The sequence below is a fragment of the Hirundo rustica genome, chromosome 8, assembly GCF_015227805.2.
Source record: "Hirundo rustica isolate bHirRus1 chromosome 8, bHirRus1.pri.v3, whole genome shotgun sequence".
Lineage (NCBI taxonomy): Eukaryota > Metazoa > Chordata > Aves > Passeriformes > Hirundinidae > Hirundo > Hirundo rustica.
This window is the reverse complement of record NC_053457.1, coordinates 33,088,545-33,106,405: the sequence shown is the minus strand read 5'-3', so window position 1 is coordinate 33,106,405 and position 17,861 is coordinate 33,088,545. Positions and strand designations below refer to the sequence as shown.

The 17,861-nt window shown below is 41.9% G+C and overlaps 2 protein-coding genes across 7 annotated transcripts; one reads left to right on the top strand and one right to left on the bottom strand.

Annotated features, from left to right (window-relative positions):
- Positions 1-30: 30 nt before the first annotated feature.
- BCCIP (BRCA2 and CDKN1A interacting protein) lies at positions 31-7,702 on the bottom strand. Its single transcript, XM_040071743.1, has 7 exons — positions 7,405-7,702; positions 5,892-5,966; positions 5,343-5,423; positions 4,537-4,629; positions 3,872-4,059; positions 2,524-2,701; positions 31-396 (listed from the first exon to the last, which is right to left on the bottom strand). The coding sequence occupies exons 1-7, from the start codon at positions 7,540-7,542 to the stop codon at positions 226-228; spliced, it is 924 nt and encodes a 307-aa protein (XP_039927677.1). The 5' UTR covers positions 7,543-7,702; the 3' UTR covers positions 31-225.
- Positions 7,703-7,729: 27 nt separating this feature from the next.
- On the top strand, positions 7,730-17,419 carry UROS (uroporphyrinogen III synthase). 6 transcript variants are annotated; one of them, XM_040071989.2, is made up of 11 exons: positions 8,387-8,404; positions 9,167-9,214; positions 9,327-9,416; positions 10,164-10,247; positions 10,590-10,686; positions 11,877-11,951; positions 12,428-12,502; positions 14,898-14,981; positions 15,260-15,345; positions 15,890-15,988; positions 16,651-17,419. In XM_040071989.2, exons 3-11 carry the CDS (start codon positions 9,354-9,356, stop codon positions 16,780-16,782), a joined length of 795 nt encoding a protein of 264 aa, XP_039927923.1. In that variant the 5' UTR covers positions 8,387-8,404; positions 9,167-9,214; positions 9,327-9,353; the 3' UTR covers positions 16,783-17,419. The 6 variants fall into 6 exon arrangements, with proteins under 6 accessions (XP_039927920.1, XP_039927922.1, XP_039927925.1 ...); XM_040071987.2 differs by lacking the exon at positions 8,387-8,404 and adding an exon at positions 8,456-8,688; XM_040071986.2 differs by lacking the exons at positions 8,387-8,404; positions 9,167-9,214 and adding an exon at positions 7,730-7,954.
- The last annotated feature ends 442 nt before the right edge of the window (positions 17,420-17,861 follow it).

Below are 17,861 nucleotides of genomic sequence, written 5' to 3'. Positions count from 1 at the left end.
GGTTAAAAATACATTGAGCAGATATTCAGGTTTTCTTTTGACACTGGGTTTTTATTGAGTGCTTCATGATGATATCAAAGTAAAATAAGATGCAATATTCAAAAATATTCATTTGATGGCTATTTTTGGTTGCACAAAACCGTTGACTTGACAGCACTCCTGCAAATATTGTGAGGTCACAGTCCTGTAGGCTGCACTACAAAAACCTGGTGCTCGTAGGGGAGCTCAGAGTGAGAGATAATCTTTGAGTTTATCCATAATTCCGTGAATTCCATCGGCTGGAACTACAATAACTGTCCTCAGAGGCTTCATTGGTACATCATCAAAGGACCATCTGCCACCCAGACAGGTGTCACTTTCCTCTTGCACAGAGTAGTTGAATTTCAGAAGGGCTTTCTAAACAACAGAAATAAAAGCTTTCAGATTAAAAGGTTTAATTAGCATGAAGATAATACATAATCTAAACAAAGTGAAAATAATGAACCTCTTATGCCCACGCTTATTAAGAAGTATTTTTTTCTCCTTGAAGTGTCCACCAAAAAGAACAACCAAAAAATCCACTATTTAAAGTGCTTTGAACAATTTCCTTTTCACAGAATTTATATCATTCATAAGAAATTCTATGATTGTTACCATTATAGTGTGGAATCAGAGAAACAAGCTAGGAGGGAGGGGAAAAAAAAAAAAAAAAAAAATCAATGTTTTGAGGCTCGGCTGCTTTCACAGCCTATTCTTAAAACTGGCCAGAGTCCTAAAAAGTAACAAATCTGTAAGAATCTGAGTAGAAATCAACTATAAAGGGGATGAGCACCAGTATGAATCCTGAGGAGAATTTCAGAAAGCTCTGGAAAGGTTCCAGATGGCTGGAGCAACTGGAAGATCTATTTCTGCTTCTCCAAACAGGCATGTGTCTAGAATGTGCATGATTTCTTCTCAGGGATATAAAGCCCATACAGAAAGTCCCTTTTCATCAGCTTTCCTAGAAAACATTCCTGATGGATAAGAAAAACAACTTAATGAATGTTTCCAGTCCTCACAAAAGCCAGATGAAGAACTCTGAGCTGGACCATCAAGCAGAAAATCTTACCTGATTCCTTCCCTTTGGGGGAAAATGGAGATCCACTCTCCTTTTAGGTTTGCTTTCCACTAACAACAGATCAAGGCTTTAAATCTCATTTTGAATGAATTACCACATTCACTGGGTGGCTTTGCTCAAGAGCAATTTGAGCACCTCTAATCAGTTCCAAGTCTGGTTATAACAGATTTTCTGGGTATAATTTTAAGGAACAGAATAAAGCCCAGGGCAGTGCCAAGTGCAGGAAAAGGCTTCTCTCAGTTTGATACAGCTCCAAGTGCCTCACCACATTTAATGCTATTTTATGGCAATCTAATTAACATTATGTGTGATCAGGGAAGACAGACACTCAGCACTAATTTAACACACACATTATTAAGAACAGAGAGACACTTCATTTAATACCCTACATCATGTTTAAAATGATTTTTTTTTTAAAGGGAAGACTGTTAAAAAGAAAAACATGCTCAGTTTGAGTCTATCCTTTTGAGCTGGGAATTACTGGAGTTTAGATGAAAGCACACGATTAGCCTTTAATAAATAACAAAGCTGAGATAAATAAATACAAAATGGGCCTTCTAGAACATAACACCCACGGACACATGAGCACCACAGGCTCCTCCCCAGCAGCTTTTCAATATTTACACAGAGTTCAGCTTCAGCTGTTTCAGCTGCTGTGGCAGGAACACAAAAACAAAATCCCCAACCTGCTGCTGCACAGAGGCTACAGCACGATTCCTACAGCTGCCAGTGAATTCCCCCACTCACATTTCCCTCCTGCCCAAGAAATAAAGTCACAGCCCTATCACAGCCGCTGTCAAAATGATTACACACAGGAACCTTTGCTATTAACCACCCCATGCATGTGCAAGGCCTTTGCCCTGCAGGCACTGCCAGAAATGAAAAATAACAGTCTCTTGACAAAGTAATAACATTGTACAATAGTGGTTTTAAAGCTTCGGGAACAAATAAAAACCCCCCAAAAAAACCGTGAGAAATTCTTTGCATTTCAAAGCACATTTTGAATTTAATTTCCTGCCTTTCCCTCTCACCTGATCTGGCTTGGGACCAGCAGAATTGTGTGGCCAGGCTGCCTTAGGAAATGGGAAGTAATACCTTCATCTCAGTGTTTCACCACTTTTTATTAAAATATTTGCCCTGAGTAGAACAGAGACAGAAAAGGGAAGCAAGAGCCACTTCTTAGGATCTCCGTAAGTCTTTATTCCAAGCATTTTCGGCAAGTAACAGGTGCCCAGGAGGAAACACAAATCAACACACAAAAAGGGCTTGATTGCTCCTCTCTCAACACTACTCCAAAACACCCTGGATTTAATTTAAAAATATTTGTGATTATCTTGATAAAAGCTCCCCTTGAATTTGAGGTGAAACATCTCTTGCTGATGATATGTAAAGAAAAAGAAGCATTTTAAATTAAATCATCATGTTACCTCATGGAAGAATTCTTCCTCTGCATTTGCAAACATTAATTCCTCCTTTGGCTGATTTCTCCCTTCCTTCCTCTTAGAACTGCTCTTTGTGGCTTCTGTAAAGGTCTTGCTGATAAGGAGGTAATAGTGGCACTTTCCACAGGGTTTGTTTGTTCTCTGTGCCTCAGCCAGCTCCTTCCTAAAGAGGAATAAATATTTACACAATTTAAATCCTAAACAAACATATAAGTACACATTATGATATAGTATAGAAAGGATATTCAAACTGCAGCCTATTCTTTTATGAGTGCCTCGTAAAATCAATTTTGCAGATGCATTCCTGATACTTAAACTTACTATTTGTACTTTAAAAGTACAAAAATATGGATGTTTTTCCACAGCTCACAGGATAACTCTTTTTTCCCAGAATCCTGCTCATGGCAGAGCATCTGTGCAATGATTCTAGCTGCAACTCTCCCTATACATCACATTATCACTTCCTTGAGGAAGTGCAACTGAAGAGACAGAAAACTTTCCTGCTCACCCTTCTGTTCAACATGTTGTCACCCCAAAACCTTTAAGGCAAAGAGGCTGAGACCTGAATCTGAGCTGTGACAAGTGTTGTATTTGTGGTGACCACAATCTGACTTCTAATCTCACCTCCCATGAGAGGAAAGCAGGCAAAAAAATGAAAGAAGAAAAAAAAGATGATCTCCATTCTGTTATCTGGTTCCTTATCCAACAAAACTTCCTTGTTCTCAGTTCTTAGCATGGCACTAAAATAATGTAATGCTGCGTTTCCCTGGATTCATTTATTTACATTCACCCAGCTTTTGATATAATCCACGAATTGGCAGAGATCAACCAGCACTTCACCTGCTTTTTCATCACCTGAAACTAATCAAAACACTGCATATTTACATGGGTCCAAACTAATTCATATTTTAATCGTTTCCCTCAGTCCAAATCTCCCATTCCAGAGTGAGATACTAATAGAGAAACACCCCAGCATGCTAAAAAAACTTCTCATTTTTAAATTTCCCTCGATCAGCGTGAAAATAATCTGCAATACAAGGAAAAACTGCAACATACACACAGCTATTTCTGCAGAACAGCCTATGTTCTCAAATTACATCCTCTATAGAATTTGAGAAAGTTTTGAATGTTTATGAAGATATAAAAAATATTTTAAAAAATAACTAAAGACCATATATGTGATAATTTTTTTGTTGTTCATGCTTTGCTCATATCCATAGCATCAACCATCTTAACACAGCTCTATATACATAAGAGCCCTGAAAAATACGAAGAAAAAACACCATTCAACATCACGCAAGGGGGGAAAAACAAAATACATAAACCAACTTACTGGAGCTGCTGGTGCATGGGCAGAGCAATCTGTGGAGGGACATTGATGAACCTTTCACTGAGGATGAGCCCCACGGGCTTTGTGCTGTCGTTGAGGAGTTTACTCAGCTGCTCCACCACCCGCTGCTCACAGCTCTGCTCACAGCGGCTCAGCAGCAGCTCTTTGATTTGCTCAGCACACTGCGTGCCCTGCAATCAAAAGGTGCATTTTCTTCACCTGATACAGCTATTTGCACGAGAAAACCTTGAATGGCAGCTTCAAGGGAAATTTCCTACAGGCCTACAGGTGGCAGTTTCCCTCAGCAGCCTCTAACGCACTGCACAACTGCTTTGAGATCCTTCTCCAGGCCTAAAGCTGAGGGCAAACAAAGGTCGTGAAGTGATGGGAACAAGGAACTGCAACCCCACAGCAAAGGGAAGAAATACAAGAGACTGACAGCTCACTTACCCTGCAATTACTAGGGCCAGTTTTAACTCCATTCCATTTCTTTTCTTGTGTTTGACCCTCAGCAAGTTACTGCTAAGCCACTTCAAGTTTTATAACCCCAGTCCTCCAGAGTGGAATTCCAAATCCTGGTGCAGCTGTCCAGGCTTGTTACACAGGATGCAGTCTCATTTATTACTGATGCTGATATTTATAACCAGATGTTACTGAGGAATACCAACCTTCCTTTCTGTTAAGTTCAAGCAGCTTATAAAACCAAATACTTCATCATCATCTTCTTCATCATCACTACTGTCTTCCTGCACCTCTGCTTGCTGTTGAACGAAAGGAAAAGCAATAACTCATACTGGCATTCTATTTCTACTGATGTTTTTCTTTCCAGGCGACAGCAGCAGATGAAAAGCACTGAAGAAATCTGTGCAAACACACACTGCAAATTCTGCTGCACCACTGAACGTCTCAGTGTGCTCAGAGCCAGCCTTAGAGAGGGCCAGGCCATGCACCTTCTACAGCAGAATCCTCTGAAAGGCACCAAAGGTTGATAGCTCACATCAATGAGCAGCATCCCAGCCCTGGGGATGGCAAAACGTTAAACAAAACCCACTCCCTTCAGTCTTTAAGACAGGGAACTAAACATGGAATATTTTGACAACCACAGAGCAATAAAGCTTTGACAGTGAGAGGGACAAAGAGCTGTGTCTTTGTAGGGAAGTCCCAAGCTCCTATTTCTTATGGAGGTGGTAACACACCTCTCCATTGCATTTTCAGCATCACTGCACTGAAATTCAGGGAGTGAAAAACCTTCCAGATGTAAAAAGAAACCAGCAATAACAATATATAAAAGTCTTCCTTTGCTTGAAAGAAGGCATGGAAAATTTCAGTTCCCACAGAAAAAATATCCTTAAAGCAGAAAAAGCAAGAAAGCACACAAATAACACAGACAGGATCCCCCTCTGAAATACAGAAATCATGTCATTTCAACAAAGAAAGTAATGTACTTCAATTACAAATACAACATCTGTCTTACCTTGATAATACTCCCAATATGGTTCTGTTGTATTAACAGATCAGTTAATTCAGCAGTGTTAACAGGAGCTTTTAGAAACAACTGGAAGAGAGGAAACAAGAACTAAGTTCAGGCACTGAGGGTATCTCATGGACTACTTAGCACAAAATAAAGTGAGCTTTTTATCTATCTTCCTTCATTATAATACTGCAAAAACCAACAATCAGCTGCTTGAGGTGCTTACTCCTGCACCTTCCACATGCTGCTACTTCCACACTGGTACTCTCTGAAGTTTGGTATGATCTGAAAGCTGTGGCTGTTCCATCCCTGGAAGCGTCCAAGGCCAGGCTGGATGGAGCTTGGAGCTGCCTGGGACAGTGGAAGGTGTCCCTGCCCATGGATGGGCTTTAAGGTCCCTTCTGACCCAAACTATTCTGGGATTATCAAATAAAAGCAAGCAAAAGTTAGAAATAAAAGCTATAAATCAATACAGACAATGTGAACTGATGTATGTGCACAACTCCTTAGCTATTATTTATCAATGGACATATCAACCAAGCTAACAAGTACCTGCTGTAGTAACTTCTTTATCCCATTATAGTCATTGTCTGATATGGAATGTGCTTCAAATTCAATATTCACTTCCTGTGGAGTGAAACAGAATATCACACACACTTGGCAAGGAGTTATAGGAGAACAAAGCTCTAAACTGCAAGAAACTTGAAGACAAGTAATGGCAAACAGCAGAAACAGAACTTCTTTCCACCTTGCAGTAATCTCAGCCATTGTTATCCTTTCTACTGTGATCTCTAGAGAACATCTGTGAAAGTAACTTTTCAAAACTGACCCAGCAACCATGTCACAAACAAACCTTTAATGCTTTGCTCTTGCACTGACTCTCACACTTACACCTATTGTAGCCACAGACTCTTCCCACAGAGAGGCTTGATCCAGGCAGTCAAACCCTAGGAACTTCAGGACTGCGGTGAAATGCATTAGCTAAGGTGAAGACTGCTGCAGACATTTAAATAATTACATCCAAACCCACACTTCTGCTATTCCCCCAAATCCTCCTGGCATCACTAACCCCACTCTGCAAAGGATGAGACCCAGGCACCACAGCAGCCACCATGGGAACTGCTGCTTCTCCTTCCACAACAAAGGCTGTGTGCCTACCAACATTTTTATTGGTGTTCAGTATTAAAAGCCACACCTGCCAAGGTTACTCTGCCTACCTATTCCACTGTTCTAGATCATTCAAAGTTATTAACTGCCCGTTTCAATTACACTTCCTGAGTAACCTCAACAGCTCAGCCTTTCTTTTGCCACCATTCAGCCTCACAACTCTCTCCAATCCCACATCGAAGCCACGGCCACTGGAAAAACAGTGTTAAAGACCTGTTTGTAACGTAGGAAACAGGCACACGAGCCCTTGGCAGGCAGTAAAATTCAGGAGACACTGGCACAGGCTGCTCCCGGATCCATGGGAGTGCCCAGGGCCACGCTGGACATTGGGGCTTGGAAAACCCTGGGACAGTGGAAGGCGTCCCTGTCCATGGCACTGCATGGGCTTTAAGGTCCGTTCCAAACCAAACTATTCTGGGATTCTATACTAAAAGAAAGCAAACTAATATAATCACAAAATATAGCAGAATGTAATAAAAGAGCTACTCCTCTGTGCTGACAGCACCATTTCCGAGCAGCCGCCTCCAGCCCCACACCTGAGCGGACACGCCAAGGGCCGGAGCTGAGGCCTCGAGGACCCCGACACTTTGAGAAACAGTAAAAAAAAAAAAAAAAAAAAAAAAAAAAAAAAAAAAAAAAATTAAAAACTTTCAACAACAACAACGCAGCGAACACACTTTGGCTCGCCGACCCCCAGGGACGCGTCCTCTGCGCTCCCACAGGACACGCACCCAGCGCCCGCCGGGCGGCTGGGACTCAAGGGGGTGGAAAAAAGAAACACAAACTACAACAGTAAAAATAAAAAAACAGAAGGAAAAAAACCCCCAAGGATTTATTGCCTTCGAGAGGAACCCAAACCCCACACATGACTGAGCCGTGTGGGGCCCGTCCCGCTCACCTCATCGATGGGCTCGTCCGAGTCCGAGCACGCCGAGCTCTCGGAGCCGCTGAGGGAACCCTCGGAGCTGCCGGAGCCGCTGTGGGAGCTCTGCTCCCCGCCGGGGCCCCGCGCCCGCCGCTTGGCCGGCGTGGCCATGGCACGGCTCGGCCGAAGGGCGGTGTGGCCGGTCGCGGGATATCACCGAATGTCGCCGAATGTCGCGACAGCGAGCGGCAGGCAGCGCCCGCTGAGCGCCGAGCGGCCCGGCAGCGTGAACGGGGAGGCGCGGCCCGCACCGCCCCTGTCCCCGCAAACCCGGATTTCCTCTCCGTGCTGCTGGTGTCACTTCCTTCCAAAGGGAATCCCTTGGTGGGGATGGTTGTCAGGGGTTAAATCGGGCTGCCCGCGGCGGTTTGGTGTCCCCATCGCTGCAGAAAGGCCTGGGGGCACGGTGGGCATCGGGCGCAGCTCGGGCTCCATGACCCCGGAGGGCTTTTCCACCCCCGGCCATCCTGGGATTCTGTGCTTTAAAAGGAGCAGAGCGTCTCCGACATCAGCAAAAACTGCTGTAAGTAAAAACAAGCCTTAGTAAAAATGGCCAGTTAAACCAGGAATCAGGCGCCCGCTAAAAATTATCCCGGATTCCCTGGATAATTCCAGCCAAACCAGCAGAAAAAGGGGGATAGGGAGAGCATAGTAAGCACAACGTGATTCTGGTCTTTATTAAAAAAAAAGTGCCGGACGGGGAAAAAACGCGTTGATCTATCCTAAGCGCTGACGAAATGCTCATTAATGATCACGCCTCAGTTATGTGGAACGTGTTCCATTTAACACTTTGTGTCTAATTAATGAAGAGAGGTGGGTGTTAATGAGGCCAGGGGAGGAAGAGCGTTGGGCACTCGCTGTTGCCAGCCAGAAGAAGGGCAAGGCACAGAGCCTTGGGATGTAATTCCAGCTTTATAAATACACTTCAGGTGGGCTGGAATGTTTAAAGGATCAAACACATCTGTGGTTTGGGGTTTTGTTTGTTTGTTTAGGGTTTTTTGGGGTTGGGGGATTTTTTTTGTTGGTTTTTTTTTAAATTGTTGGGGTTTTAGGGAGGGGGCTGTGTTTTTTGTTTGTTTGTTTAGGTTTGGTTTTGGGGGTTTTTTTTGTTGTTTTTTTGAAAGCTGTGTTTGCTCTCGGAGCAATTAGGTCATTGCCAAAATCTGAATACTGATATCCAGGGAAAGAGTTTAGAGGAAGATGAATTTTCCTATATGAGTGTGATTTATCAGGAAAATAACCACACTGGTGATTGGGGTAAATGTGCACTAAGAGAGTGGATTTCTGATTGTATTATTTGTGTGTTTGCTTAGGTTTTGTAACTTTATGTTCAGCACCAAGGCTTGTAAGGGACTGAGAAGTATCATCTTCCATTTTTATGGCAGAATAGATGTTTTCAGTCCTGTCTTGTTTCCTAGAGTATCAGAGAAGACAAATGAATCTTATCTATGTTATTATAGATGTATAAATATGTGCATATAGACACATATATTAAATTAAATCAATATCTTTGCATACTCATTTTGATGAGCAGAGGGTGAAAACTAGCACGGAAATTAATAGAATAAATAACTTTTTTAATAGATAGACAATGATTTAGTTGCTGGCATTTTAGGGCCTGTTACTACTTTTATGAAATATTCTTTAAAATTTGTTCCCCTTGATGAATTTCATTAGAGCCTTTTCCCTAAGCAGTGTTATCTAAAGGCAGCATGTTATTTTCTGCCCTTATCAGGGTGGGTGTTCCTGCCTGGAGAATGCACAATAACTGCTTACTCACTGTGTAAGGAGCAGCACAACTGGTAGCAACCCACTTCTTGGAGCTGTCCAAGCCACTGGTCGAGTCAAAAAGTCCTCTAGATCTAATTTAGATAAATTCCATTCTTGTATTTCAGGGTTCTGCTGTGCTTCCTCGGTGAACAATGAAGGTTCTGCTGCTGAAGGATCCCAAAGACAAAGATTCAGGACCAGACCCATACATTAAAGTGAGTAAACGTCAAGAAAACTAAATAAAAGTGTCACTTCTTTGTTAAATATGAATGCAACTGTTTCAGGTGGGAAAAGGGGCTTAATCAGTATTAGGAGTGCACGTCTGAAATTAAGGTGAAAAAGTATCTTAGAAAATATTCCCTTCCTGCAAAAAATCTTTATTAATTATGGGACATTTGTAGTGAATTCATTGTGAAGCTGTCAGCAAAGTACTGATATTAAACCAGCTTTGTTTGAGTTAATTAATATTAATGATGTTCACTTGGACAGAGTTCAGATTACAGAAATTCTTTGTATTTTTACTGGGTCTGTGGTGTGAAATAGAGGTGACCTGTTGCTGGGGCCCCTTTTGCTACTGCCTGTGGTCATGTGAGTGAATGTCACCCGTAAGAGTAAGAATTCCTGATGAAGGAGGATTATTTCTTTCGAAGAAACCTGTTGACAGAATTACAGAGGTGTACAGGGATATTTGCAGGGCTGGGTGAGCACCTGGGGACTTCAGAGTCACTGCTGGTGTCCCCTGGACCTTGGGAGGCCACAGTCCCACAGCTGTTTGTTTAACAAAATGTTGTGACATTAAATAATTAACAAAGCCAAACTAGATTTACCAGGGAAAGGAAATAAAATGCCGTTTTGTTTCACCTTTGCAAAGAGAAATGCTTCTGCTGACTGAGTCAGCTCTTTGAAAAAGCAAAAATGCTGTTTGGAATTTATTTCAAGAGCTGCAAACCTTTTCTTGATAGGAATTAGGATCATACAGCTTGGAAGCAACGTTGATCCCAGTTTTATCGTTTGAATTCACCTCTCTTGACAGCTTATTTGACAAGGTAAGGTTGAAATTCTTTCAGGACTTGGTTGCCACGATCCCATTTAATCACTCTCGGTGTGGTACCTGTTTTTGTGTTGCCACAAACCAGCTTTGTGCAGTAAAATTGCATGGACAGCATCAAGAGCCTTGCCCCTGCTTCTTAAAGACTTAAATTGGTCAGACAGAGTTCACATTTAAATTGTGTGACCATAAGTTGTCACAAGTATTGGGGCATTTCAGGCAGTTATCAGAGCTGTTCTGTTTGTTACAAGGTTATAAACTATTGCTCAACTGATTATTTTAATTAATTTACTAATGCTTTTTTTTTTTTTTACTTCTTAAATTTACTGTTTCTAAGTAGCTTTCCCATCCAGAGTGCTACGGAGGCTTAGTTTTTACCAGCCCAAGAGCATTAGAAGCCATCAAGATATGTTTAAAAGAGAAGAGTAAAAAAGAAGGTAAGTGCATACTGATATTCCTTGGTCTTTTTTTTTGGCACCTTGTGAAGTTTGGATTTTATTGGATTTTATTCCACCCACCAGTCGATATCTGGAGCACATTTTTTTTAAAAAAAACCTGGTTTTCATCATTCTTTTAGCATCATAAAGGGCTCATGCCACACTGAGCTTTTAAGGGTTGTGTCTTCCACACTTAAAAATGAAAGAAAGGACCTTTTGGTGCAAATTCCTAATTAGTGAGAGCTTTGCCAGCTCTGGTTCTCTCACACATGAGGAATATTTTGCTGCAGTGCCTGGTTTGCTTGCTGACTGCTTTCTTCCCTTGAAGAGAAGATCATCTCATAAAAACTGGCCATTGCTTCTGTGCCTGTGTAATTCCTATGAGATGCTGCAGAAAAAAGGGAGTTGTCTGTCTTGAATAAGAAATTTCTCAAGTGAATTAATTGCTAGCTGAAAACTGGTGAAGAAGTGCTGATGCATAAAAGCCAACAGATCAGGAGTGAGGAAGAATCCTGCTAAATAGAAACACCCATCACAAAGAAATGTCAAATCTTTGTAAACTCTTCCAAATTCTTACGTTGGCTGATTCTGGCGTGGAGTTTCTACGTGATCTGCTCCATTTTTGGGCTGTGGGCAAGTCAATGTTCTGTGAGTAAAGTTGCACCCTTGAGTAAGCAGTAAATGCACTGAGACCCTCAGCTTATTGTAGCATTTGCAGCAGCACAGGACAATAGATAAAGATTTTAGGTTAAAAGTAATCTCTTCTCTAAATTTCATCCCTGATTGTGATTAGGACTTTAGGAAAATCCATATTTTCATCATAAAAAACGAGTCTGTAGTTCCTGTTTGGGTTCCTCTCAAAGGCAATAAATCCTTGGGTTTTTCCTTCTGACTTTAATTTTTACTGTTGTAGTTTCTATTTCTTTTTTCATCTCCAGGAGCCCCAGAAAAAACTGCATATCCTGTGCTGCTCTGGTTAGAACAAAACAGTAAAAAACTTGGTGGATCTGTTTTTGATCCATGAGGATGAGTACATCCACATCTGCTGAATGTGTATTGGAGTTTTAGTTACTATTATCATTTTGCTGTATTTCTGCATTAAACAGAAGTCCAAATAGTCATTTAGCGTTCACATTCTGTTGCCATGTGCTTAAATTTCATTTAATTTAGTATAATTTAATGTTTTTCAGCCTGGTCAAAATCTCTTAAACAAATGTGGAATATCAAGCCAACATATGTGGTAGGAAAAGCTACAGCTTCTTTAGGTAAGCTGGGGTATAAAAAAGGCAAAATTGGCTAAATCTAGCTAGTAAGTATAATTTTTGGAGGAGGAGCTGCTGTTCAAGGGTGCTGAGAAGAAAAAAAAAGTATCAGAACTGGGTAATTTGGAAGAGAGGTAATTATATAAACTTTAGAATTATCCAGGCAAGGATATCCATGGATATAATCCAGCCTCTGGATTTCTGCCCCTTGTGTTGTAATGTGATGGTCACTGCTTGAAAAATTGGGTCAAAACAGGAAAAGAAACCCCTTTGTTCTTAATTTGGATGCGGTTTTGTCATTGCCTTTGGAAATGAAATGGGATGTGAGGGATTCTAACCAAGGGTTGAGATTGTGCACAAATTGTTTGTCCCTTTCCATCCCAGGGTTCTGTGACAGGAAATCTGAATTGTTCTCATTGTTTTCCATGGTTTTTTGGTTTTTTTTTGTTTTTTTTTTTCTTTGCTGCTTTTGGTTCTAGTGGAAGAAATTGGTCTTATTCCACAAGGAGAAAAGGCTGGAAATGCTGAGAAATTAGCTGAATATATTTGTTCAAGTAAGTGGCTAAAATGTTGCAGTTAAATAAAGGTAATGTCCCTTCCATCATTTCAGAATTTCCTTGAGGTAAAATCAAGTGCACAGTGAGGCCAAAAACGCTTCAAAATACATGTACAAGATACTAATTTACGTGTAATCCTAGACCCTCTAGTTAATTGATAAATACTATATGAGCCAGCAGGAAAAAGTTTAATTTTACTGCAAGATCAGAGCTATAATGATTGGAAATTGCTGCTAAAACAGGAGATTTAAATGCTGGTGACTTTCCCCAGAATTACCCCGTGGTTTCAGAGGGATCTGGTTTTCAGCACCAAAGTTGAGGAGATTTAAAGAAATTAAAGTGGTAGTTTAAGTTTTGTTTAACCATTTCGTTAGGTTAAATCTGTAATGCTTTTCAACCTATTACCAGGTTTTTGGGGAATTTTTAAAGTCTATTTGACTTCCTCTGTTTTCAGTCTAATTTGTTAAAATTTCCAGTAGCAATAAGGAAGATTTTTCTGAGCAAAGTCTGCCCAGTAGCAGAGATTTACAGGGAAAAGAAAAATGGGATGGGAGCTGGAAAGGATTGTTTTTGCTGGGCACAGTGCTCTCTAATTCACTGGCAAATAAAATACCTCAGCTCTAGGGAATGTTTAATGATAAAAATGAGAGTTGCCAACACACAATCAAATAATAAATTCTGAAAATTAAAAATACTACACGAACGTGTCATAAGTGAAGAATAACCCATTTCCCCTCTTCAGCAGATGTATTAAAGCGAAGAAAGGTTTCAGCTGATTTTATAGTGCTGGGAAATCTACTTCTGGCAATGAATTAATATTTGCCAGGGATTTTTTTCAAGCAGAAAGACAAGATAATGAAATACCTGTTTATTGTGTTGTATGAAGGTGAAAAAAACTTAACCAAGCAGTGAATTTCAGTCACTGGAGCCTGGTTGTTGTTGAGACACAGAAATATCCTCCAGGATTTATTTGGCTGTGCTTATTTAAATACTCTCAGCTGATCAAGTGTTTTGTAACATCCTTGGAAGTACAGATTAAATTATCTCATGTTCATTACGTATAAATTAATTTTTGCTTGTGCATAAAGAAGTAAATGAAAAGATACAAGACATTCAGAGCTGTTCATGAGAGGCTGTTGCCAGAAAGAAAATAAAAACTGAAATAATGAGATTTTTTTGGAGTCACCTTTTGTGCTTTGGCACCCAATTCAATTTAAGGGATTGGGAAATAAAGGAATTTACTCTCTGCCTTTACTCTTCTCAAGGCAAATATTTGGCTACAGAAGCAGGAGATCCCAGTCCTTGTTGTGCTGTTCAGGACTCCCAAGGAATTTTTCTGTGCCCAAAGAATCAGTGTTTGTTTACGGGTACCATGCTGACATTTCAGATAACCACCATGGCTCGCAGGGGAATTGATGCTGGAACAATCCAATTTTATTTAATTAAAAAAAAAAAAATCTTTTTTACATTCTGAGCCAAGTTAATTCTTCTTCTGATTTTTCATTTTAATTGAATAACTTCTCTGGTTTCTAATAAAACCTCAGTGTGCAGTCAGGACACTCAGGTGTGTCTGGGTTGATCCCTACAAGGATCTTGCCATTTGGTTTTCACTCTGCTGCCAATTTTTTTTTTTTTTTTTAATCCCTGAAGAATGTCTGCATGCATAAACCAACAATCTCCTTCCAGCACTTAAAATATTTTTTTTTTCTCCAGTAATTGTCTCTTAAAAAGGTATTAACAAATCTGAATTAGTAATAAAATAGTTTCATCTCTTTGGAAAGCTGAATGCAAAGCTGTATCGATCTCTGTAGAATTTAATCACAAAATTTTCTCTGTGTTTCTTGTTTACAGAAAAGGCAAAAACTGTGCAAAGCAAGTTTGCTGTTAAATTCCTAATTTGACAAAAGCAAGTGAGGATATCCACTCCCACCCCAGCAGTGCAGCCAGAATCGTTTTTCCTTGGGGAATTAAGAAAATGGAATTGCAGATAGACCAGAACTTTTCAGCACAGTATTGTCCTTTTCTTTGTCTGCCAGAATATTCTTTTATAGAGAGCTCTGTCATTTATTGACGGGGACAGACTTTAAATATCAAATTGAGGCAGGTTGTGTTGAGGAGGAGATAAAATGCATTTCTATTCCCCTTGCCCTTCTACAAAGGAAGTTATCTTTTTAGGCAATATTCATATTCCAGTTATGGAATATTTTTAATGTTCCTGCTGAGTAACCTCTGTCCTGTGGATTGAGGCTGCAGATGTTTTCAGTTACCTTAGAGCTTGTGTCTGTGGTGAGGCATTTGATAAACCAGCATTTGATACCTTTAAAATGTATTAAATCATGTTTACTCTTTATTAAAGGCCTGAGTTAATTAAAGTTCTTGTTTGTGTTTACAGGAGAGAAACCCAGTTCCTCAGCTCTCCTGTTTCCTTGTGGAGCCCTGAAAAGAGAAGTACTTCCTACAGCGCTTAGAGAAAAAGGTTGAACTTCCCCTGGAGACCCATTTTAATTAGTCAGTGATGAGAAAAGTTGTATCTAAAGCTTGTGAACCAAATTGGCCGAAGTAAAAGTGGGACTTGCTGAGGAGAGGATGGCAGTAAACCCTGGGAGCTTGGATGGCTGCCCATAGCTCTGGGACAAATCCTTCACAGGACTTTTGTGTGTCTTTTTAGCCTAAAACAGTTACACTTAAGTGCAGTTAGGGTGTTAATTGCAATAACAGAAATGAATGAATGATGGCTGCATGTCCTGATTGCAGGCATACCCCTGGAGAGCCTCACTGTCTATCAAACAACCCAACACCCCGATCTGCAGGAATCTTTGAGCTGTTACTTCTCCCAGCAGGTACTGACACTGATGCGCTTTGGGGTTTTCTGGGGCAGGTGACAATGCCTCCCAGAATATTCCTTTTTTTGAAGCAGTCTAACTGAAATACCACTGGGCATCTTTCTGTGTGTCACAAATCAGAATGCAGGGGCAATCTGCCCTACGTCGTTTGTGTAAAAGTAGTCATGGCTTTTAATTTTTCAAGGTTGGCTTGCTGATTTTTTCATTTTAGGAGCCTCCATCATAGAAATACAGAATCATGGAATGGTTTGGGTGGGAAGGGAACTTAAATGCCATCAAGTGGCATGGCAGGGACAAATTCCACTGTCCCAGGGTGCTCCAACCTGGCCTTGGGCGCTGCCAGGGATCCAGGGACAGCCACAGCTGCTCTGGGCACCCTGTGCCAGGGCCTCAACACCCTCACAGGGAACAATTCCTGCCCAGTATCCCATCCAGCCCTGTCCTCTGGCACTGGGAGCCATTCCCTGTGTCCTGTCAGCCTGTGCCAAGGCACTGGCACATGCAGGAGGAGGGAGCTGTGCCGACCTCTGCTTTCACCCAGGGCATCCCTGCCAGCATCGCCTTCTTCAGCCCGTCCGGAGTCAAATTCTGCCTCCAGCACATCCAGAAGCTTTCCGGGGATTTGATCGACCAAGTCAAGGTATCTTCTCTTAAAAATGGTGGGATACAAGAGGCAGTAAAATTGGGGTGGGCAAATGAGATAGAGAGGCTGTTACAACCACGGCAGACCTCTGTTATATCTTTGGTTTCTGTTTATTTCTCTGAAGAAAACCCCAGTTTATAGCAAATACAAATATTATGATGAAGAATTATAGAATCCCAGAATGGTTTGGGTTGGAAGGGACCATAAAATCCATCTTGTTCCACCCCCCTGCCATGGGCAGGGATGCTTTCCACTACACCAGCTTGCTCCAAGCCCCATCCAACCTGGCCTTGGTTGGATTTTAAAAAAGAAATTGTTTTCACCCGGAATGTTTCCCCCAACCAATTTCCCCCATCTCCAGTGGGCTAGACTTCATTTTCTCTTAGTGATGTGATGGTGTGAGGAGTTGTTGCTTGCACCAGGCTGCAGCTGATTAAAATTCCTCTCACTTTTCCCTGTTCCGTGGGACTCGGAGCTCTGAGTGTTTGTAATGGCAAGATAAACACTCACCTTCCCTGAGTCATTGCTAAGTAGCTCCATCGCTGGGTGGCTTTGAATGCTGCACACCTTCAGCCTGAGCTGAGCTGCGAGGACAGAGCTGGGTGCAGGTGCTGTTCCCGCTGTCCCCAGCGCTGACAGCGGCTCGTTTGTCCCTGCAGTTCGCTGCCATCGGCCCCAGCACGGCGGAGGCGCTGCGAGGCGCCGGGATGGCCGTGAGCTGCACTGCAGGGAGCCCCACGGCCCAGGAGCTGGCTGCTGCCATCCACACAGCCCTGCAGCCACGCCGCTGAGCTGCCCTGTGCCCCGCTGAGAGCCCAGCCGGGGCAAAGTGCTGCTCCGGGAGGGGCTGTGCAGTTCGCAGACCTGTTGTCCTACAAGGAATTGTTTTATGGTGTTATGAAGCGCTGTCCTGGTTAGGGATGGGTGTGAGGAGGTTGCATCTAAACATCTGAAGAAATCTGGGATCTGTCTAGCATCCTTAAAGCATCCAGCTATTCCCTCTCCTCCTGTGTGCACTGTGAATATTTTATCCCTGAAAAGCAGCTGTGGACACAGACACTGAACTCAGTCCCACAGCTCACCTCAGGTATCCCCCAGCACACAGCTCAGGTTTGAGTTGCTCTGTGTGATCAGTTTTACTTTGCACATCTTTTGTAGGAAACCCCCCCCCCCTTATTCCAATGAAGTATTTTCTTTTGTAAATGTGGTTGTTTGTTGTTCTGCTTTTCAAATATTTGTGTAAAAATGGTAATTGTAGATTCTTAGTGGAACAGAATTCTAGCAATGAAGTTGCTCTGTGTGGGGCTAATTCAGGGCAGCTGTTGCCCCTTGTTACCCTGACAGGGTCTTAAAAATGAGGTTTTGGTTTCTGTTCTGTGAAGGAGGATTTATTAACAGGGAAATAAACTGGCTTATCAGAGTTAATAATGGTGTTAGAGTTGTCTGTTTCGGATGTGGTTTATGCTTTAATTGTTTATCTCTGAAAGGGGAAAAATAATCCTGTTTAGCACTAAAGCTCCCTCCAGCTAATGCCAGTGGCTTCACAGGAGATTTGAATCATAATGTTCTCATTTATAATCCTCCTGAAAGTCACTTGTGTTGTTAGCACTGTGCTGAGGTTCCTGGAATAACAGAAACCCTCACTTGCTGCACAGTTCAGGTGAAGTCTGAGGATGGGACCTGGATTTCCATCCACGAGAGGCTCCACACCAGGAACAAGAGGGAACCTGAGCCCAGCTCTGTTCCTCCAAACTGAGTAATTCCAGAGTGGGTTCATCAGTCCCACAGGGCACGGCAGGACCAGCATTTACCTTATGAAACACTGCCCTTTCTCAGGGTGAAACTGCTGGAAGATGACAGAATCCCAGGG

Bases quoted from the DNA above. Each gene is read 5' to 3' on its own strand.
- BCCIP (XM_040071743.1), bottom strand. From the start codon at position 7,542: ATGGCCACGCCGGCCAAGCGGCGGGCGCGGGGCCCCGGCGGGGAGCAG. The intron at 5,967-7,404 runs GTGAGCGGGACG...TTCACTCCACAG, and splicing joins CGGACGAGCCCATCGATGAG to GAAGTGAATATTGAATTTGA. The intron at 4,630-5,342 runs GTAAGACAGATG...TTCGTTCAACAG, and splicing joins ATATTGGGAGTATTATCAAG to CAAGCAGAGGTGCAGGAAGA.
- UROS (XM_040071986.2), top strand. From the start codon at position 9,354: ATGAAGGTTCTGCTGCTGAAGGATCCCAAAGACAAAGATTCAGGACCA. The intron at 12,503-14,897 runs GTAAGTGGCTAA...TTGTGTTTACAG, and splicing joins AGCTGAATATATTTGTTCAA to GAGAGAAACCCAGTTCCTCA. The intron at 15,346-15,889 runs GTACTGACACTG...GCTTTCACCCAG, and splicing joins GCTGTTACTTCTCCCAGCAG to GGCATCCCTGCCAGCATCGC.